The sequence below is a fragment of the Phascolarctos cinereus genome, unplaced genomic scaffold (assembly GCF_003287225.1).
Source record: "Phascolarctos cinereus isolate Bilbo 61053 unplaced genomic scaffold, phaCin_HiC Scaffold_5;HRSCAF=322, whole genome shotgun sequence".
NCBI lineage: Eukaryota > Metazoa > Chordata > Mammalia > Diprotodontia > Phascolarctidae > Phascolarctos > Phascolarctos cinereus.
In genome coordinates, this window is record NW_027555958.1 from 356926316 (window position 1) to 356948943 (window position 22628).

General features: G+C 38.7%; 1 protein-coding gene across 1 annotated transcript in view; it reads left to right on the forward strand.

Moving 5' to 3' along the window:
• The window catches only part of TAF1A (TATA-box binding protein associated factor, RNA polymerase I subunit A), a 35313-nt gene extending 16496 nt beyond the window's left edge, over positions 1 to 18817 (forward strand). The window contains exons 6-11 of the mRNA XM_020982218.2: positions 2288 to 2418; positions 4052 to 4210; positions 7090 to 7156; positions 7944 to 8067; positions 14019 to 14173; positions 17497 to 18817. Coding sequence (XP_020837877.1) covers positions 2288 to 2418; positions 4052 to 4210; positions 7090 to 7156; positions 7944 to 8067; positions 14019 to 14173; positions 17497 to 17612 — 752 coding nt within the window. The 3' untranslated portion in view covers positions 17613 to 18817. The remainder of the gene's footprint in view (positions 1 to 2287; positions 2419 to 4051; positions 4211 to 7089; positions 7157 to 7943; positions 8068 to 14018; positions 14174 to 17496) is intronic.
• The last annotated feature ends 3811 nt before the right edge of the window (positions 18818 to 22628 follow it).

The following is a 22628-nucleotide window of genomic DNA, read 5'->3' on the forward strand; positions in this document are numbered from 1 at the left end:
CTTTTGAAAATTAAAAGTTTCCCCTCTTCATATCTCCCTCCTTCCTTTCTTAGAGCAGAGACTGTTCCATTTTGTCTTTGTAACCCGGGGGTCTAATACAGTGCTTTGCACATAGTAAGTGCTTGTTAAATCTTTGTGGTTTTAATTTTTTGTCTTAGAGGAGAAAGTCTCTCTCTGCTTCTCACTCAGGCTGTTTATTGTCTCTGCCTGTGCCCCTTGCCTTAGGGTTCTGTCTATTACTAATTTTATCCTCCTTTATGCATCTTCAATCTTACGATCACTGTGAATGCTTCCAGTTTGATTGGGTTTTGTCAGTTCTATAAAAAAAGTTTTCTACCATATCCATCTGTCGTCCCATCTCTTTCCCTCATAGTTAAACTTCTTGAGAAAAGTCATTGATGTAAGAGGCCTCTATTTCCTCACCACTAACTCTGTTCTCCATGCCTTTTAGTCTGCCTTCTGTCCCTACCACACTCTTGAAATTCTGTTTTCAGAGATCCACAGGATGACCTGTTCTAAGTGGCCTTTAGTTTCCCCAAATCTATTTTACCAACCATGTGAGTTTGGAGGAGTCACTTTGCTAATCTTCCGTTAAATCATGTATAAAACAACGATGATATTTTCTCTGTCTACTTCACAGGGTATTAGACAAGTATTTTGTAATTCTTGAAGCACTATGTAAATATGAGTAATTGTTTTCACTGCCCTAATTATTTGCATTTGTGTTGTATCTCCCGAAAAGACTTAGCTCCATAAGGGTAGGGCTTATATCCTTTCTAGATGTTTTATCTCCCTCAGTACTTAGCAGAGTAGTCCCTTAATAAATGTTTGAATTTAGAGGCTTACATTCAGATAACCTTCCCTCATTGATCACATAACCCCTACATTGATTCCCTTATTTCATGTCCTCTACACATGCAGTTAATATGAAGTGAATTAGTTGTTGGGCTGTTGCCTTGTTTTGTTAGGTTGTTGCATATGTGCATATTCAGTTCCCCAGTTAGTCTATATAAATTTTTCAAAAATGGGGACTCTAGTAAAATGTTCTGCCCACAAAGCATTTGAGGCTTAGGAAACACTCAGTGACCTGTAAATGATTAGGCTCAAATTTCAAGTCAGTATTTCCCTTTCTTTTTACCCTTTTCTGTATAAAAGATTAAATAAATATTTGACAGCTGGAGAATTTGGTACTCAATACTAACCCCTTCCCTACCTAGATTCTACTAGCCTTTCTGTGACAGCTGATAGCTCTGTTCTTTAGCAAAGACTAGTCAAAAGTTAGCAAAATGTGTATATAGCTTTTCATATTTTATTTAGCTTCAAATGACTGTCTTAGAAAGGGTGGTCAGAAAGTTTTGTATAATTAGCAAAGAGATAGAACTCTTGGCCATGTCAGTATCATCTGGTAATTGTTCCTGGTTTCTGTGGCCTTGAATCACCCAGATTCTGGGGTATCTGGCTGCATGGAATCCCAGTTACTGCATCATACCACCCATCTTCATGCTGCTCACAAATTAATCTTTCTGCACACCTTTGGTCATGTCACTCATTATAACTTTCCAAGTGTTCCTTATTGCCTGCTAAAATCCAAACTTCTTAGTCCAGCATTTAAAGCCCTTCATTAGAGGATGCCAGCTTGTCTTTGTAGTCGTGGTTCATTGTACTTTCTACAGTACGTTCTGTGCTTCGGCAAAGAAGCACAGGCTACTCACTGTCTGTGGCCCTGCTTGTTCACAGTACCCCCCATGCCTGGAATCTCCACCCTGTCTTCTCCTTTCTCCTGCTTGCCCCTGCTTCCCATATCTGCCTACTGAAATCTTGTTTTTCGAGACCTAGTTCAAGTATCATTTCTTCTCTGAGCCTCTTCTAGTCTTCTGCCTCCTCGACTGAAAATAGTTTTTCCTTCCTCAAACCTGGACTAACCTTTTGTACTTAGTCCCTCACTGTAGTCTGTTTTGTATTTTAATTATATATTTTCATATATTCACTGCTGGATTGCAGACTCCAGTGTCTTACCTCTTTGTCATCCTTTGCTGCTGGCATAGGGATTGACAAATGGTGGTTAAATTAGTTATTCAATTGTTGACTCTATCCTAGTCAGAGGACATGTAGATCATCTTTTGCATTCATGTCACTTATTCTGCTGGATTTTTTTTTACCCCCTTCCATTGGCAAGTCAACAGTAGGCCCTTGTTTCCCTTTTTTTGGTTTATGGGGTGGTGATACGTCTCTGATAGCTCTTGCTTCTGGGTGACTAAATAACTTTGAAAGTTCAATCTTTGGGCAGATATGGACGGTTTTGCTACCAGTGCAGCAACCCAGGATATGCACAGCTATTTCCGACAGGCATCAGTAAATCTTCATGAGATCATTAAAATTCCTGGAGTATGGGACCCTTTTGTAAAGAGTTATGTAGAGGTAAGCAGATTGCTCAGAGTTTTATCTGGTTCTTCCTTTCCTGTTGTAACTATATTCAAAGACTTTTCTTTCCGTGGTCTCTAATAGCCTGGAAAGAAGATTGTTATAGCATTGAGTTCTTGAATCTGTACAATTTGGTTATTTTACTAATGTGCTATGAATATTATGCACCCACTTTCACTATTTGATAACTTATTTATGACTAAGTATTTTGAATGGGTAGGATTCTTTTTTTGTCTTGGTTGTCAAGACTCAAATAATGGTTACATTGTAGATACTGATTCAAAGGAGCTTAGATTTAGAGCTGGAGTGAAATCTAGAAATAATAATAGATTAAACTCCGCATTTTACAGATGAGGAAACTGAGGCCCAGTTAAGTTACTTGCCTATGGTTACATAAATACTAAGTAGCTGAGCTAGGATTTGAAACCCAGGTCCTTTGATTCCAAAGCTAGCATGCTTTCCACTGTACTAGGACACATCCCAATTCTTCATTACAGTTAAGAGAACCTGAAAGAAAGCAGATTTTTAATCCCTTGAAGAGTGTAGCATCAGTAAAAAAAAAATCTGAAAACAGGATCACAGTAGAAGGATGAATTACAGCGCATAAGAGAGTTATTGTGTCAATGCCATGAGGCAGTTGTGGTTAATTTTCAACAGATCGATGCTGACCTTTCACCACTTAGTTGTTGATGAAGGGCTGTGGCACCATGGAGTCTTTCAAGAGCAAGAGGGTTGTATTCTTGAGGTACCTAGAAGCGAAGCCTGCAGGTGGTGATAAACTGGGCAGGTTACTCATTGAATGCCAGACTCAGATGTCACCGATTCTGTTAATAATGGCATTTGTAAAGCCGTGGAGCAGTCACCTACACTGAACATAGTGGACAGTGGGCCAGTAACCTGGGTGGAAAGCTGGGCTCCTGAAAAAGAAGGAAGATTCCTGCAGTTCCCTCTTTTTCATTTTTGAACATGATTGTATTGCTTTGAAGCTCTTTACTCCTTAAGGAAGCTGCTGGCAATGCAGTGTGGGGCTTACAATCAGTTCGTATCCAGCCTCAGGCACTTACTAGTTATGTGACCCTGGGCAGGTCACGTAACCTCTTTTTGCCTCAGTTTTCTCTGCTTCAGATGGGGATGATAATAATAGCTCCTAACCTCCAGGGCTGTTGTGAGGATAAAATGAGATATTTGTAAAAAGTGCTTAGCACAGTACCTAGCACATAGTAGGTGCTATAAAAATATTCTCCCCCGCCCCTTAAGGGTTCCCACTGAAATTTTGGGTGTCTTTGGGAGTAGCTTCATGCTCCAACCTATTGTCAATAGTCCTTCCCACCATAGTCCATGGAATGAATGGAAGTTGTGTGGGTGGTTAAGGCTTTAATGTAGCATTTCTTCTACCACAAAAGAAACTTTTACAGAGTAAAAGTCTATTGAAAGCAAAACTTGCAGCATTTCTCGCTGTCTGTATCATATTCTGTTTCTGTGTGTAACATGCCCAAATGAAACAAATAGTATGTTGTAGTCTTTTACTGAGTCAATAATGAGGTCTTTAGAAATTTAGTTGACTTTACTGTTACAGATATGTCCTTAATGTTTCTGATTTAGTGTGTTGGTGACTTCCATTTCCTTATAGATGCTAGAATTCTATGGAGATCAAGATGGAGCCCGGCAGGTGCTCACTGACTATGCCTATGATAACAACTTTCCATCAAATCCAAATGCTCACGTCTACTTATACAAATTTCTGAAGAAGGAAAAGGCACCAGAAGATAAATTGATTAGTGTGCTTAAGGTATAACATTTTAAAATTTCAGCTAGATCTTGAATATTGATAAAAATTCTTAAGTAGAAATTTTCTTTTCCTTTCGCCAAAAGATATTAATAAAAACTTGTATTCACATTTTATTCAAAATATGACATTCTTAAAGACTTAAAGACTTAAAATACAAATGAAAAATAAATACTTTTTTTCATATCTCCCTCCCAGTAAGCACTTATAACTCTAATTCCTCTGATTGAGAGTAGGAGTCAGAGTATGGGGAGAGAAATCTCTGATGATAGCTGATATGGTAGTCATTACAAGAGGGTCCCTTACTTATATAGGCTCAATCTGTATATGAATGACAACCAAGGAAATTTGTGTGGACAGTGGCTACATTTTCCTTTCTTTCCAGTTTTCTCTGCTTAAAATTTCTCTTTTAATTTCCTTTTGCCTGTATCTCAGTGGACCTTCGCACCAGCCGTGGCCTCCATTTCTTTCCTTTCCCATTCTTGTCCAAGGAACATACGTTGTTGGAAGGATCAAGTAAAACATTGGGGCTCTTATCTGTTGTTTTCTCCTCTGTATCAGAGCTTTAACACAGCTCCAGCAATAGTCTGTAGACAGGAGTCTTAGGTCCTTTCCCATCTCCTCCGTTCCATTTCCAAGACCTCCCTCACAAAGGTCCTGTGCTTGCTCTTATGATAAAATGTTTAAGGAACTTATTGAATCTTTGTCTATACCCAAGGACCCACCATTGTCAGTTATAGACACCTTTGTCTTCCCCATAGGGCTGGGTTTATCCCAGAGTCCATGAGCTTGTTTTTTAAAAAAAGATTTTGATAATTGTATTTCAATGTAATTGGTTTCCTTTGTAATGCTATATATTTTACACATTTAAAAATGTTATTCTGAGATGGGGTCCCAAAGTCTTCATCCAACTCCCATGTCATAGGGTCTAATAAATAAAAACAGACGATTGTAGGGACAACAGTCCTTTGCTGTTTTAGAAAACCTCTGTAGAAATAGGGACTTTGCTTTCAGGGACAGGAGGTTAGAGGAAAAACTAAGACTATATTCTGTTCTGTCGTTGGCCGGGGAGGAGAGAAATTGTATTTGAAACCAACAGGGAATGACTGTGGAAAGCCTATCTCTGGTGCTCTCAAAAAATAAGAAATAATGTCGTGGAGTCTAGATTGAGAAGGGGTCCCAGAGATTTCTAGTAACTGAAAGACCTGTTTCTTTTTTTTTTTCTAGCAGAATTTTTAGTTCGGTTTTATTTAATTGATGTCTTCATATTCATTCCCCTTTTTTAGTCTCCCTTTATTGCCATGCCTAGTACTTAGTTACTTTCTGTTCTTGTTCTGCCACCTGGTGGCACCAGAAATCAACTTTTTATAGGATACGAATGATCTCTTAGCAAATTACATTTTTTAAAGAATTAGAATCTCAGTTTATTTCTATATTATTTATTTATTTTATTTATTTTTTAATTATTATTTAGTTTATTATTATCATCCCAAATCCATGAAACTAATGTGACTGACTTCCTTAGCAACTGCTCAAATTGTGATGTGGTTCTTAAAAAAAAAAATTCCCTTTATGATATCTGGCGTGCTTCCTTTAACAGATTTTTCAAAAGGCTAACACAAAATTGACTTGTGTTGTGATCTGCAAAGTTCCTTGAAAATGTGGGACTAAGACAACTTAGTAAGGAAAAAACTTAAATGAACATTTCTTGTATTAAGTATGTTGAAATGAGAAAAATGGTATTTTCACTTGTAATTCTAATTTTTTCATATGTAGTGTATACTATTGCTGTGTGGTTTAGATACATTTGAATATTACCTATATTGACATGGTGGTTTACAGTTTTCAAAGTACTTTTATGTACATTATTTAATTCTCATGACAGTCTTGTGAAGTAAATATGCAGAAATTTTTATCTCCATTTAAAAAAATGAACTTAATGAGATTCAGTTTCTCTAAGTGATTTGCCAAAGGGCTAGTAAAGACGTGGATCTGTGTCTGAATGAATGAATGAACAAATGAATGAGCATTTATTAATAATATAATAATAGCATTTATATAGTGATTTAAGTTTTTCAAAGTGCTTTACAAATATTACTTCATTCTATTATCACAACAACCCTGGGAAATAAGTGCTATTATTATCCCTATTTTACAGATGAGAAAAGTGAGCCACGCAGAATTCAGGCCTTTCTGACTCCAGGTGTAGCCTCTACCTGTAGCACCACCCAGTTGTCTCTTTACTTTGTGCTAGGCACTGTGCCCTTGACCTCCTGTTTGTGTTTGGGATTTTTCCCCACCAAATCAGGCTGCTTATGTTAAAGGCTTTGCTCATTCTTTCACAATACCTTGTATTTCTCAGCAAATTGTTTATTAAATGCTTAAGGGACCAAGTGACCTGGCAGGACCCTTTGTGCCTGCGCAAAAACTTCCGCCAAAAGCAAGCCCTTACCCTCTCTTTTCTGGGAACTTTCATTCTAAGTGAACGTTGCATAACTTCTTATAATCAATAACTGTTACAAATTAACCTGATTCAATTTTGTGCCTTGAAAAATCCTGTCAATTGTTTTTGTTAGTATTGATTAAAAAAAAGAAATGAGAAAATATCAATCTAATTTTGGATGCCAACTGGACCAGTTAAACCAGTCAATCTAAATCTAGTTTATTATCTGCAGTATTATCTGCAGAGTTTTGCAATATTGTAAAGGACACATTTTGTAGCAGCCAAAATAGGATGGAAGTAAAAAACTTTAAATTGTTTATTTTTCAGAGAAAAAGTGTTTTTTGAAGAAGAGGGGGGAAATTCTTCTTTGAAATGAGATAAAATCTTAGAAATAACCTGCTAATATGGTAGTAACAATAAGCACCATTCTATTTTTCAGATTTTGCACCAGATTGTGCCTTCTCATAAGATTATGCTAGAATTTCACATGTTACTTAGGAAGTCAAGTAAGTCAAAATTTCAGTGAACAGAACCTCTTCTTTCTTTTGTGTAAACAAACTGCAGGCTAGCCAAGTTTTTGCCAGGGTCAGAAAAGGCTAGTGAAGGAAATGGCTGCATAGCTATTTTTCAGTTTATATAACCTATCCATTATAATCACTGCTAGGCTCCATTTTGGTGATTAAAAAGATGCACTTAATGAAAGGAGATAAATTAATTAAGTCATTTCCAAGCACAACTGTTTCCAGGGCCTCTACAAACCTCAAGACATCAATTGAGTAGGAAGAAAGCCCATCATCTGTTATCTGTATTGCATTATTGAAGAGCTTTGTCCCCTCTTCTGTTGTACTTGCCTCTTGACCATTTCAGAATGAATAGAGAAAGGAAATGAAATTCTGGGCAACTCAGGAAAAAAGGTTTAGAGAGGAGGAGGTCGGAACACTTGACTTAGGCTGAGAATTCCGCACTGCCCATATGTAATTATCCGTATTTTCTTTTATCCTGGCAGTATTATGCTCTCCTTTCAGTATTACCATTAGTAGAAATTTTGCTTTGAGTTGTTTTTCAGTAATGAGAATTTATAGGTATCAAACTCACAGCACTATTAGAAGCAAACTAACCAGTTCAGTTAACCACACGCACACACATGACAGGCTGTGCTTAGTACAATGCATTATTCTAACCTGTGAATCAGACGGGAATATTTAGTAGCCAGCAGTAACCTAATGACTATAATTTTTGAGCCTCTTTCAGTTCAATGCTGTACATTAACTTGATCTTGTATGGCCATTGCAGAGAAAGAAGAACACCATAAACTGGGGCTAGAAGTTCTATTTGCAGTCCTAGATTTTTCTGGTTGCATTGAAAACATAACTGCTTGGAGGTACTTCGCAAAGTACCTGAAACAAATAATGATGGAGTAAGTATGAAGCATCTTACATAGCTGAGACAGCAGAAACAAAATGGCCCAGTGATGCAGAAAGAGTAAGAGGATCTGTATTTTGTCAATTTTAACAGGTTCTCATTTCTTTTTTATTTTTTTAGTATTTTGTTTTTTCCCTAATTACATGTCAAAACAATTTTTAGCATTCATTTTTACAAGATTTTGAGTCCAATTTTTTCTCTCTCCTTCCCTCCCTTCCCTCCTTTTTTTCTGAAATGGTAGGCATTTTGATATAGGTTATACATGTGCTATCATGTAAAAACATATTTCCGTATTAGTTACAGTTGTGGAAGAAGAAACAGATCAAAAGGGAAAAAAAATGAAAAAGAATAAAGTCAGTGAAAAAAGTATGCTTCAGTCTTCATTCATAGTCCATCAGTTCTTTATCTGTATGTGTACAGCATTTTCGTTCATGAGTCCTTTGTACTTGTCTTGGATCACTGTGTTGCTGAGAAGAGCTGAGTCATTCAGAGTTGATCATCACACAATGTTGTTGATACTGTGTACAATGTTTTCCTGGTTCTGCTCATTTCATTTTGCATCAGTTCATGTCAGTCTTTCCAGGTTTTTCTGAAGTCTGCCTGTTCATCACTTCTTATTGCACAATAGTATTCCATTACATTCATTTACCACAGCTTGTTCAGCCATTCCCCAGTTGATGGGCATCCCCTCAATCTCCAAAATTTTGCCACCACAAATAAGACTGCTATAAATATTTTTGCACATGTAGGTCCTTTTCCCTCTTTTATGATCTCTTTGGGCTAGTAGTGGTATTGCACAGTTTGGTTGCCCTTTGAGCATAGTTCCAAATTGCTCTCCAGAATGGTTAGATCAGTTCACAACTTGACCAACAGTGCATTTAGTGTCCCAATTTTCCCACACCCTCTCCGACATAATTTTCCTTTTTTGTCAAAAGCCAATCTAATAGGTGTGAGGTGGTACCTCACACTTATTTTAATTTGCATTTCTCTAATCAAAAGTGATTTAGAAGACTTCTTCATGCCTGTAGATAGCTTTGATTTCATCTGAAAACTGCCTTATCATATCGTTTGACCATTTATCAATTGGGAAATGGCTTGTATTCTTATGAATTTGACTCAATTCTCTATAAAGTTAAGAAATAAGGCCTTTATCAGAGATACTTGCTATAAAGGTTGTTTCCCAGCTTTCTGCTTTCCCTCTAATCCTGGTTGCACTGGCTTTGTTTGTGCAAAAGCCTTTTAATTTAGTATAATCAAAATTATCTCTTTTGTATTTTGTAATGCTCACTATCTCTTGTTTGGTCATGGTCTATAGTACCTTTTAGCAAGATGTAGTTTCCTTCCTTATTTCTTTTTAATTAAGTCTATTTTTGCTTTTGCTTTGTCTGAGATCAGGATTGCTACCCCTGCTTTTTTTTTTTCTTACTTTAGCTGAAGCATAATAGACTCTGCTCCAGCCCTTACCTTTCCTCTGTGTGTGTCTCTCTGCTTCAAGTATATTTCTTATAAAGAACGTATTGTAGGATTCTGGCTTTTGATCTACTCTGCTATCCTACTTCTGTTTTATGGGAGAGTTCATCCCATTTACATTCACAGTTATGATTACTAACTGTGTATTTCCCTCCATCCTATTTTTCCTCCAGTTTGTCCTCTCTCTCCTTTCATCCTTTCCTTTGTCGACAGTGTTTTTCTTCTGTCTACTGTTCGCCTGTTCCCATCTGCCTTCTGTTCTGTCAGTCCCCACCCCCTCCCCCCTTTTCTTAACCTTCTCCCCTCCTACTTTCCTGTTGGGTAAGATAGATTTCTATATTCAACTGATTGTGTATATTATTCCCTGTTTGAGCCAATACTGCTGAGAGTAAGGTTCAAGTGATGCCTATCGCCCACCCTCCCATCTTTCCCTTCACTTTAATAGGTTTCTCATGCCTCTTCACGTGAAATGATTTATCCCATTCTACCTTTCCCTTTCTTCTGCACCCAGTGTACTCCTTTTTCTCATCCCTTAATTATTTTTTTCTGTCATTCCCTCTAATTCACCTTATACCCATACCCTCTGTCTATGTATGTTCCTTCTAGCTGTACTATTAGGAGCACAGTTTTTAAGAATTACGAGTATCATCTTCCCATATAGGGATTTAAACAGTTCAGCTTCATTGAATCCTTTATGTTGTCCTTTCCCTTTTTTACCTTTTTAGGCTCTCTTGGTCTTGATATTAGAGCTCAGTTTTTGTTTAATTCTGGTCTCCTTATGAAAGCTTGAAATCCTTCTATTTCATTGAATGACCATTTTGTCCCTTAAAGTATTATGCTTAGTTTCACTGGGTAGGTGATTCTTGGTTGTAGTATTAGCTCCTTTGCCTTCCGGAATATCATGTTCCATGACCTCTGATACTTTAATATTGCAGCTGCTGAGTCATGTATAATCCTAATTGTGGCTCCCTGATATTTGGATTGTTTCTTTCTGGCCGCTTTCAGTACTTTTTCCTTGACCTGATCGTTCTATAATTTGGCTATAACAGGGATGAGGACCTGCAGCCTCAAGGCCACATATGGCCCTTAAGGTCTTCAAGTGCAGCCCTTTGGCTGAATCCAAACTTCACAGAACAGATCTCCTTAATAAAAGTATTTGTTTTGTAAGACTTGGACTCAGTAAAAAGGCCTCACCCAAGGACCTAGAAGGCTACATGTGGCCTCGAGGATGCAGGTTCCCCACCCCTGGACTATAATGTTCCTTGGAATTTTTATTTTGGGTCCCCTTTCCTGAAGTGATCAGTGTATTCTTTTGATGCCTCTTTTTGCCTCTGGTTCCAGGGTATCAGGGCACTTTTCCTTGATACTTTCTTGCAAGATTCTGTCTAGGTCCCCCTTTCAATTATGGCTTTCAAGTTGTCCAATGATTCTCACATTGTCTTTTGTTTTTCCAAGTGTCCAATGTCCATTGTCAATTGTTTTTCCAGTGAAGTATTTTACATTTTCTTCTATTTTTTTTATTCTTTTCAATTTGTTTTGATTGATTCTTGTTGTCTCATAGAGCCGTCAGCTTCTTGCTAACCTGCCCAGTTCTAACTTTTAAGGAGTTGTTTGCCTCATTTAGCTTTTGTACTTCCTTTTCCATTTGGCCAACTATACTTTTTAAAGAGTTGTTTTCTTCAGTGGATTTTTGTATCTCCTTTTCCATTTGGCCAGTTCTACTTTTTAAGCAATTGTTTTCTTTTTCCAAGCTGTTGACTCTTTTTTCATAATTCTCTTACATCATTCTCATTCATTTTCCCATTTTTTCTTCTGCCTCTCTTATATGATTTTTAAGCTCCTTTTTGAGCTCTTCCATGAGTTCTTTCTGGGTTTGAGACCACTTCTCCTTTATTTTTGGGTCTTTGCCCATAGGAGTTTTGACATTCTTGTCCTCTTCTGAGTTTGTGTCTTGGTCTTCCCTGTCACCATAATAACTTTTTATGGTCAGATTTTTTTGTTGGTTTTTTTTTCCTCATCTTTTTTGGCCTTTTACCTTTCTTTTAAATTTGAGCTTTCCTCCTAGGGTGGAAGGGGTACTGTCTTAGGCTTCTTGTGCCAATGACTATAGGCCCTGGCTGTTTACTTGGTGCTGTACTGATGTTGCCCTGAGGCCCGTGGGGGCCCCTTCTGTGTGGTGCTACACTGAAGAGGTGGGGGAGGGAATGGCTGGTGCTGCTGGAAGCTGTAGGGGTCTGGCAGCTTATCTGGTGCTGAGCTGGGGTCCTAGTGTTGGTATCTGGTGTGTGCTGAGGCTGGGCCAGTGAGGTATTTCTGGGTTTCCCCAGGTTACCCTGAAACACATGGTAGTTTGGCCACTAGAGGCTGCCTGTTTGCCAGAGACTATCCTGAAGCACATGGCTGGCTGCCTGTTTGCCCAGGGCTGTGCTGAAGCTCATGGTGGTTCTTGGGCCTGGATTCTGTCCATTCCCCTGGCTATGCTGAGGCATATGGGGGTCCTGGTATTGGTGTTTGACTGCTCCACCACACTGGGGCTTAGGATCTCCTGCTGGTTTGCTAAGGTGGGGCTTTCTGCTGGCTTGCTGTCCCGGACTTTGCTCCCCTTTTACCCAAGTGAGACAGATCTTTCCTGCCAACCTTCTAAGTTTCTTGGGCTAAAAGATTGCTTCACCCCATATTTTTGCTGGTTCTGATGTTCCAGGATTTGTTTTGGGGTGCTATTTTATGGTTGTTTGGAGGTGAATATGAGAGAGTTACAGCGAGTTACTGCTTACTTCGGTAAACATTTCCTAAGTGCCTGCTATGTCAGGTTTTCATTTCTTATACTTTAGCTTTCTCTACCAGTGCTTTAACATCTCTTCAGGGCTTTTCAGCTTCATGAAGTGCAAAGCCTGAAGCTAAAAGGCCTATTGTTTATTCTTGTGGGGTGAATAGAGATTGCTATGCTATCCAACTGAGTGTGTTATCCTAGCAATACACTGCCTTGGGCATTTAAATGTCTAGTTTGAGTTGAGTGAATAAGGACTCCTAAGTGAGCACACTGTGCCCGTGTGCTGTAAGAAAATGACTTGTTATGTGAATGGTAATATCTTTCCAAAACTTTTAAAATCCTGCAGAAGAATTCTTCCATGGCATAGGTTTGAAAGAGAGAAAAGCTCATGTAAATAGTGTAATAATAGTATACTTTTTTTTAATCTTCCTGCATGACTCTTATCTCACTAGAGGGTGGCTTCAATCCTGATACCTCTGGCCATGTTATATTTGGTGGCATATTCAGAAAAATGGGCTTCTTCTTGTTAGCCTTTTTTCTTTTTCTTTTTTTCACTTTCATTACATGCCAGTATATGAAGAAGGAAAACATCTGAATTTTTTTCTGTACCTATTACATTTTTGTGAGAAGGTTAATTTTTTTCTAGAATTGATCTTTAATGATCAGATAATTACCTGGTTTGGTACATTTAGCCAAATCTCTAAATGTTGATTCTTTGGTGGAGTATGGTGTGCAGAGGCAGTATATAAAACTAAGATGTTATAAACCCTAGGTGTGTTAGATGCTTACCTTCAAAAGTCAAACCATTTGTCTTGTGTTTTTTGTAAAATGGGATTACTGAGCTCTTTTTGTGGTGGTAAAGAATTGGAAGTTAGGGGAATGCGCATCAATTGCGGAATGGCTGAACAAGTTGTGATATATGAATGTAATGGAATACTGTTGTGCTATAAGAAATGATGAGCAGGTGGATTTCAGAAAAACCTGGAAAGATTTACGTGAATTGTTGCTGAGTGAAGTGAGCAGAATCAGGAGAACATTGTACATAGTAACAGTAACACTGTGCAATAATCAACTATGATTGATTTAGTTCTTCTCAGCAATACAGTGATCCAAGACAATTCCAAAAGACTCATGATGGAAAATGCTGTCTACATCCTGGGATCTGAATGCAGATCAAAGCATATTATCTTCGCTTTTTCTGGTGGTTTTTCCCTTTTGTTCTGTTTCTTTTTTTATAACATGACTCATATGGAATTATGTTTCCATGATTGCAGTTGTATGACCTATATCAGATTGCTTGTCATCTTGGGGAAGGAGGAGGGAAGAAAGGGAGGGAGAAAAATTTGCAACTCAAAATCTTATAAAAACGAATGTTGAAAACTATCTTTACATGTAATTGGAAAAAAATGCTATTTACAAAAAGGAGAATAAAATAAAATAATAAAAATTAGATTGCTGATTAAGATGGTAGATCTTGCTAGCATATATACTCATGACATGAGGTTGCTGAGTAAAATTTTTCCTGAGTGGATGAATGAAAAATAAGGAAGTTAGATGGAGAGTTAATAAAATGATTTATTTCCATAATGTTCTCCCTCATATATGGTGCTAATTTAAAAATGTTTTCCTTTCTGTTTTTCAAATGCTTTACTAAAGTTAGTCTGTTTTCTGGCCCTACACTCTCTCTCCCAATTTTTCTCCTTTAGAAAGCACCTAGACTGGGTTCAGGAGGGGTGGAGTTCTAGAAAGGACTGGTGGCCAACATTTCACTTCAGCTACTATCTAGCAAAAAAGAATTGGAAGGAAAATAAGATCCTGGCACTGGAAAAAGCTTTCACATCTGGAATACTGTTGGGAAAAGGTATGTGCCTTTTATTCCTCTGTCCCATGTCAAGTGTATCACTGTGAGAGTATGAGGGGTTACTGTTGACTTCAAGTGCCAAGAATATTTATCTGTATAGCCGCTTTAATTGAAATTAGTCAGTGGGCAGAGACATACAAATTTGAATCAAATAGTTATATAATACTCTAGAGACCCTCAGGCTTGGTGGTGTTGGGTACAGTGTGTTGCAAATGGATAGTCTTTTGCCCTCAGCAAAGCAGGATGGGGAGGTGATTAGAGATTCAGATACTATGCTTAGCAAGAATCCCTGGGGATCAGGTCTCCCTGTTAGGGGAGTGCCTTGTGCATTTTTATGTGGATGATCATGTTTGACTAGTATTGTTATCTGTTGGTTAAGCGTTATTTCTATGGGACTTTGAGGTGCAGGATGAAGTTGGAAACAGCTGCTGTCTTAAATGATCTGTCTGTTGCTACCTTGGAGGTTTTTTGGGGTTCTCAGCTTTTTCCAGTCAGGAAATCAAAGTTATAATTTATTAGCCATGTTGCAGTAAGGGATTCATTTTTTCTTCCAGTGTAGAAAAGACAGCATCTCTCCTGTAAAGAAAAGAAATGTGTCTGTTAGCCCAGCAAACAAGCCCTCCTAAGAGAAAAGAGGAGACAGTCTTTACTTTGTGAGTTATGCTGGCTGCTTGACAAAACTCTCATTCTCTTGATACCACTTCAGCGTGGAGAGGCAGAGAGCAATGGAATAAGTGCTGTGCAGTGACTGTTCACATCAGTTTCCAGCAAAGCATGTTTAGTGAGGCTGCTCAAAGTAGACTACACAAGGGTCTCACAGTGATGTTTGCTAAAATATCTGTCTTCCTGGAGTATGAAAGTATCCTGGAAAGGTCCTGCCCTTGCTTGGATTCCGTAGTTCAACTTATGAGAGATTTATTTTGATTAATTATGGTAGCTAGCATTGATAAGCCTTTAAGGCTTATAAAACATTTCTCATTTTATTTTTACAACAGACCTGAGGGATAGATACTACAGGTTCTACCTGCTAATACTATAGGTATTAACACTACAGGGCAACTAGATGGGATACTGGATAGTCTGCCGTACCAGGAGTCAGGAAGACTCATCTTCCTGAGTTCAAATCTCACACACTTTCTAGCTGTGTGACCCTGGGCAAGTTACTTAACCCTTTTTGCCTCAGTTTCTTCATCTGTAAGATGAGCTGGAGAAGGAAATGGCAGACCACTCTAGTATCTTTGCCAAGAAAACGCCAAATGGGGTCACAAAAAGTCAGACACATAACATTAACAGTACAAGTCTGTTAATACTACAGGTATTAATATCATTAATTTTTATAGATGAGGGAACTGAGAAGTTAAATGACTTGCCTGTTGTCCTATAGCTGGTAAGTGTCAGAGAGAGGATCCAAGCTCAGATCTCCCTTGACTCTAGTTCTGCTGATCTTTATACTCCAACATCCTCCACCCTTCCTCTACCCTCCCTAGGGTATCCTCTTACTTCCCATATAGTTTGGCATCAAGAAATAATCATAAATTCTGGAGTCAGAAGACCTATGTTTGAGTCCTAGCTCTGCCCCCTCCCTACTAGCTGAATGGGAAAGTTATTTAGCCTTTCTGGGTCTTATGAGGAAAACACTTTTAGAACGTAAATTATTATTATATTATATATATATTATTATAAATAGTCATATAGCTGAAGGTACAGCAAGCCACACAAGCTAATTTTTATTATTACTGATTCCTCAAACACTCACATGGATCTGTAATGTCATCAGCGTGAATAGTCCTTCCCATGATGCTGTTCTAAATCTATCTCAGCCTATCATATGTGACTCTTGTCTATGCCCTCCCCCAAATTCACTACAGAGAGTCTACTCAAATGCTCTAGAAGTCCACCATACTTTATGCATTTCTCACTTTGATCGTATTACCCATGTATTATCTTTCTTGATGTTTCCCTTCTCCAAGATGAGATATCCAGCCCTCATCTCACTCCTGAGCACTAATTCAGGATTACCAGCTGCCTGCTGAACTTCTCCCCTTTGTGTTTCATAAACATATCTCTCTCTCTCTCTCTCTCTCTTTACATATATATATATATATATATATATATATATATATATATATATATATATGTATGTATATATATGTATATATATGTATATGCACATACATATTATACACACACACACACACACACACACATATTGCCCAGAGTCTAGTAAGTGTTATGTGTCTGAGGCCGTATCTGAACTCAGGTCCTCCTGACTCCAAGGCCAGTGCTCTATCCACTGTACCACCAAGCTGCCCCTAAACTCAATATTTTTAAACAGAACTTATTAACCCTCCTAACCCCCAATCTTGACTCCTCTTCCTCCTAAAGGCACATTTCTGTTAGAAGGCCATCCTTCTAGTTCCCTAGGTTCTTGACCTCGGCATCATCCTTGACTCTTCACTGTCTCACCTCTCCCCCCACCCATATTCAGCCAAGTCCTATCACCTTTCTCAGTGTCTCATGCCTATTCCCTTCTTACCACACAAAGCATCAGCCCCAGTGATCACTTTTCCCTCAGACTGTTGGAGTTGCCTCCTAATTGGTCTTTACGCCTCTACTCCCTCCCCCTCTTCTGAACATCCTCCGCGCAGCTACCAGGAAATCATCTTAAAGTTTACTTCCGATCATGTTCTCCTGTTCAAGAAGCTTCAGTTTGGCTTCTGGGATAAAACACAAACTCATCTGTTTGGCTTTTAAAACCCTTTACTCTGTAGTTCCAGTTTATCTTTCCAGACTGATGACAGATTATTTCCCAGCCACAAGCTCCCCTTTGCAGCCAAACTGTCTTACTTGTCTGTACATGAAAATCTGTTTCCCAGCCCCCATGGCTTTGCATGGGCTATGCCCCCTGCCTGGAGTACTTTCCTTCCTCACCTCCACCTTCCAAGTACAGCTCAAGTGCTCCCTTCTGTAGGGGTCTCCCACTTGTTAGTCCTCCTCCTCCTCCCCCGAAATCACTTTGTATTTATTCTGACACATTTTGCTTATACCCATCTGTGTATACATTGTTTACCCTCAAGAGAATATGATCTTCTCAAGCTATTCACGTAGTAGGCATTCAGTAAATGCGAGTCAAGTTAAATTGAATTAATCAGGTAATTTATGCCTCTGGATAGAGAAGGTCTAGGTAATTTTGGGTGGTCTATGGGATTGAGATTCTTGGCATAGATAATAAAATTAGGTTGAAGTAAAATAATACAATTTAGAGATACAGACTAAGAATTTTGTGTCAGATTTTTAAAATTCTCTACTTTTTTGTCTTTTAGGTTGCAAATATTTTATGTATGTTTCTAAACAAGGTCATAAAGTCCAAGAGAAGAGTATTAAAACAATGAAGAAATTTGTGATGAAGCACAATATCTTAGATTCAAAAGAACTCTAGTGTTATAGAATTATGGTATAATGAAGAGATCATTGGAGTTAGGATCAAAAGACCTGGATTTGTGTCCCAGTTTTGACATCTGTGTAAACTTGAGAAAGTCTCAACAGCTTTGAGACTCAGTTCCCACATCTATAAAATGAGGGAAATAACATTTTCTCCATCAGCCTCACAAAATGACTGTGAAGAAGGCACTTTATGAAAGTAAAGCATTATAAAAATGCGTACACAAAGTACTTTGGTTAAATGAAAGCAATCTTCTGATCTCCAGAAAAAATTATTTTTCTATGTTAAAATTCTTGCAATTAGTTTTGCAAAGAAAACTTGTTTCAGCATCAACTGTAGCTTCACTGTAACTATAATGTTTGTTATGTTTCTAATTTTTTTATGGAATAATAAAATAATTTATTCAAGAAGGAATGCTCTCTTTGTTAAGTAAGTCCATGTTTTATATCTGGTGATGAGATGAAGTGTGAGTCATTGGGGGCTCTCCCAGGCTGAATGGAATGTATTCCTGAGAGTAAACCTGAGAGAAGGACCGAAGAGGCACTGTTGGTGCTGTCTGTTTGGGATAAAATGAAATTTGGATTTCATTTTGGTTCATCTGAGTTATCCTTCAGGTTAATTGAACCATCAGTGAGGTAGTTTTTCTAATGTGAGGGAGTGTAAACATTATCTGGGATCATTTGTGAGTGTTTTGAGTAAGCAAATATTCCAGATATTATAGATTATGTCAGTTTGTCAATTGAAATAACATTACCAAGGGCAGTTAGAAAAAAATGTTATAAATGAAAGACCTGTCCCTGGGCAGCTCCAATTTGGGCTATAAAAGATTAAAATAGAAGGAGAAAGGGACCAATGAAATTCTCCTAGGCTGAAAGCTTTCACCTCTCGTGTTGGTTAATGAACTTGCTACACCAGTCCCAGCACTTGTTTTCAGAGTGTGGAGGGCTTCTCTAGGTAGACCCAGTAGAAGACCACTTTCCAGACTGATTGAATAACAGGGTTTACTTCTATTCATATGTATTAACAGTGATAACACAAAATTGTATCGCCTAGGGCAATACTACATGGAAAATTGCTATGCTTCTGTGGATCTGTTGTCAATGGGGATCATCTCTTCAATGGTATAAATTGAAATCCATTGATATTTTCTTATTCTATGCAATGACTTTCTAATTTTCCAATAAATCTTCCATAGAAGATCATCCTGATGTGTTGGTGCCCATCCTTTGTTCCTAGATGGTGATAGAGAGTCCTTACTCAGCCCCTGAAGAAGAGGGGCAACTCTTAGCAAGAGACACTTAAAATAGCAGAGATTTGGTATCTCTCCCCTCCCACCTGAAGTTTCCAGAGAGAAGGACATTTACTATAGTTATTCGAATTTACCTTTTCTATGTCATCAGAAAGGAAGTCACTTCCTGACGGCGTTGCCCCTTAATTCCTTAAACCTTTTCTGGGAAGGAGTTTCCCAGAGGAAGTGGGGACCTGAGACGTATCCCCCATATATACAGAGTCTTTCGAAGGATTGTAGATCACAAGACTTAAGTGACTGTGTTACAGAGATAGAATAAGGAAAGACTGGAGAGGGTCAATCAGAGCTATGGCCAAAATCAGTCTGTTGTCAGATAAATCATTCTGGAGGCTGAATTCAAGCCACTGATGGACCAGATTTCCCCATTTCCCCATGAATAGGGTGGTGTTGATTCATCTTGGACATAGCTGCTGGGAGATGGAACACACCTGACTGTGGTGGTCAGGGTAATAATGATAAAACTGCTGGTTAGTAGAGAAAAACCTTTTGTCTTGAGTTAAGGGAAGAGGGCCCATTTCTGGTTGAGTGTGGGTCCAAGACTATCCAAGATAAATGGGCTCTCCAATAGGCATAAGGGAACCCAGTTGGGCAGAAGTAGCTCCTGGATCCAGATTGGCAATTGATCTACTCCTGAACTTTTGCCATTTTTATGATGTTTTTACTTTAGTAGAGAATGCTGACATGTTCTACAAACAACTGTCAGCGGAAGGCATCAAAAAATTCCTCCGTTGGTTCAGATCTGAAGGAGTGAGCGTTTGATTGTCACAAAATGTTCTCTCCGGGCCTCTGACCCATGCCCACCACCCAGGGTAAGTGAAGATCTTATCTGATTTGTATTTCACAGTTCTCTCAAATACCAGCCCTTAGCCTGCAGAGAGGACCAGTAGACTCTTCCATCCCTCAGGGCATCCTCCATTATTAGATTAATGGTTGCTGAGATCCAGTTGTCTATCATAGCCATCAGAACTGTTGGTGAACCAGGTGAAATAGTGTTTCTCAGAAGCCAGGTCCTTGTAGGTGAAGGCCTATTGGACTAGTAGAGGAGTGAGACAGGACTGGGACCAAAGGCCTTAGCCTCTGGCAGAGTTAAAATCTGTTCCTGAAGGATGTTATCACCTGAGAGACAGGGGCAAGCATTATCTTGAATGTACCATTCCTATTAGAGTGTGGGGATGTGAATATAGTTCGTCTGGATTGTGTCCAGAATTATCTGGGCTCATTCCTTCCACTGTATGCTTCCAAACTTAACATAGTTGGTTAGATTTTCTTCAGATTGATTTCCATCCATCTCTTTATCCCTCAGATGGGTGGCCATCCAGTGTAAGGCCTCTCCTAAGGTGGCCTTATATATCTCCATCAGCATTATATCATCAATGTAGGGCTATATATCAATACCCCCAGGAAGTGGGGCCTGTTAATACTAGAGTTATGGTAATCTTGGGGAGGATAGTGAAGCTATAGTGGACTCCTTCCCAAGTGAAAGTGAATTGCTAGCCTCAACCATAGGAAAAGAGAACATGTTATTAGCAAGATTAACAAACCCCATATCACTTACTAGGGGCCTAAGCTGTCTGGTCTGTCACAATTATGGCAATTGTCACAGCCTTGACAATTGGAATGACAACTTTGTTCAACATCCTGTAGTCCACTAATAGCTTCCAGGTGCCATCTGCCTTCCTCACTGGCCTTACAGGGTTACTGTAATGGGAGCTGGTAAACCAAAGTATACTGGCCACCATTTCTATTATCAGGAAGGAAGTAGTTTTCATTCATCTCAGGACCCAGTACTGTTTGGTGTTAACTACACTGGCTAGCTCTGGTATCTCCAAAGGTTTCTATTTACCCTACACAGAATTACTGGCACTCCTCAAGAGAAATTCCCTATACCAATGAAGTTAGAGGCACAATCCAAATCAAATCAAGTAGGCCAATTGAAAATGATCAACAGGTATCACTTAGGTGCTTAGCATGTGGTGACAGCATTTCTATGATCAAGGGCAGAAAGAGTCAGCAGAGATGAGGTGAGAGATAAGACAGCCACCTATCATGCTGAGTGCTGTGACAAGGGTCCTTTTTTACTGACATTTTGATGCAATCAGATTCCACACTGTATTGCAAAGGGAATTCATGTTACCCCTGTTGCAGTGAAGGCTCAAAACCTTTAGTAGACAGTGGCATAGGGGCCAAGGTTCAAACCCTGACTTAGCAGCCCAATTGCCTTGTCCTGGCTCTGTAGACTTTTCCAGCCCAATGAGCATGAGGTAAACATTCTCTTTTACTGGACAGAGCTCTGGATGTGGAATCGGGAAGACCCAAGTTCAAATATTGCCCTAGTAACTTAACTTGCTGTGTGACTCTGGACAAGTCACTGAACCTTTCTAGACCTGTTTGCTTACCTGTAAAGTGGGGATAATAATACTACCTACTTCACATCATTTTGAGGATCAGATGACGTATCTGTAAAGCATTTTGCAAACCTTAAAGTACTATATATTTAAATGTAAATCAGGTGGAGTAGTGATTAGAGTACCCAACTTGGGAGTCAGGATGACATAAGTCTGAATTCTGCTTCAGACATTTGCTAGCTGTCTGACCCTGGGCAAGTCACTTATCTTCCATCTGCCTCAGTTTTTTCATCTGTAAAATGACAATAACAGTAGCATCTGACTAACCAGGTTGTTGTGAGGATGAAAAGCTTTGCAAAGCAGCATTGGACCTGGAGGTACGAAGACCTGAGTTCAGTACAGCCTCCAACGCTTACTAGCTGTGTGTTCCTGGGCAATTCACTTAACTTTTAAAAAGATGTTTTTTTTTATCTATATAGAGATTTATTCTGATATTTGTCAGTGAAGACAGCCCCTCCATTGATGAGGATCACAACTCTTCTACTTAGTAGATAGTCCTCAAGAGTTTCTTTCGGTAAAAGCTTCACCATCTTTTGAAAGGTCTGATGTTGACTCTCACTGAAGTTAGCTAGCTTGGTCCTTGGATGACTGGCACAGTCTCTCATCAGGCCTGTACCTGAAGTTTTTTTTTTCCACATTAGTCATATTGAATTCACTTAACCTTTGCCTCAATTTTTTCATCTGTGAAATAGAGATAATAATAGCACTTACCTCGATTACTCTATATTTCAGTTTAATCAAGCAGTGATGTATTGTTCTAGTGATCTTTTTTTATGAAAACCCTCCCCCCCAATTTGACGTTTTCATCCTTAAAAACTCATTGATTCTAACTATGTAACTTGCTCCGATGACCACAAAAAACAAAACCTATTTGTTCTGTAAATTTGGCCAGTGGCCAAAAAGCAATGCCGTTGGGCCTGACTTCACAAATCCAGAATATCTAGGAATGCTAGTATTTTGTTATATTAAAATGATTGCTACACCTTACCACCTGATAATTTACATAATTAAAAAAAACTTTTTTATGAAAGAGATGCCCTTTTCATGGAAACTTTGCTTCTGTGAAAAAAGGCAACCGAAACTAAATAAACAGTCATTAAATAACCCAAAAATATTGGCAAGTGCTCCATAAAATAGGGGAGTGTTCACTCCAAGTTGGGTTAGGTAATCCTCCTTTTTTTACTCAGAAGCCAATGGCAGCTGTGTCTTCACTGGCTGTATTTAGGTAGCTTTTTATACGTCTTGCTCAAGACTGCCAGAATACTGATACTGCTGTTATTCATTCACATCTAACTCTGT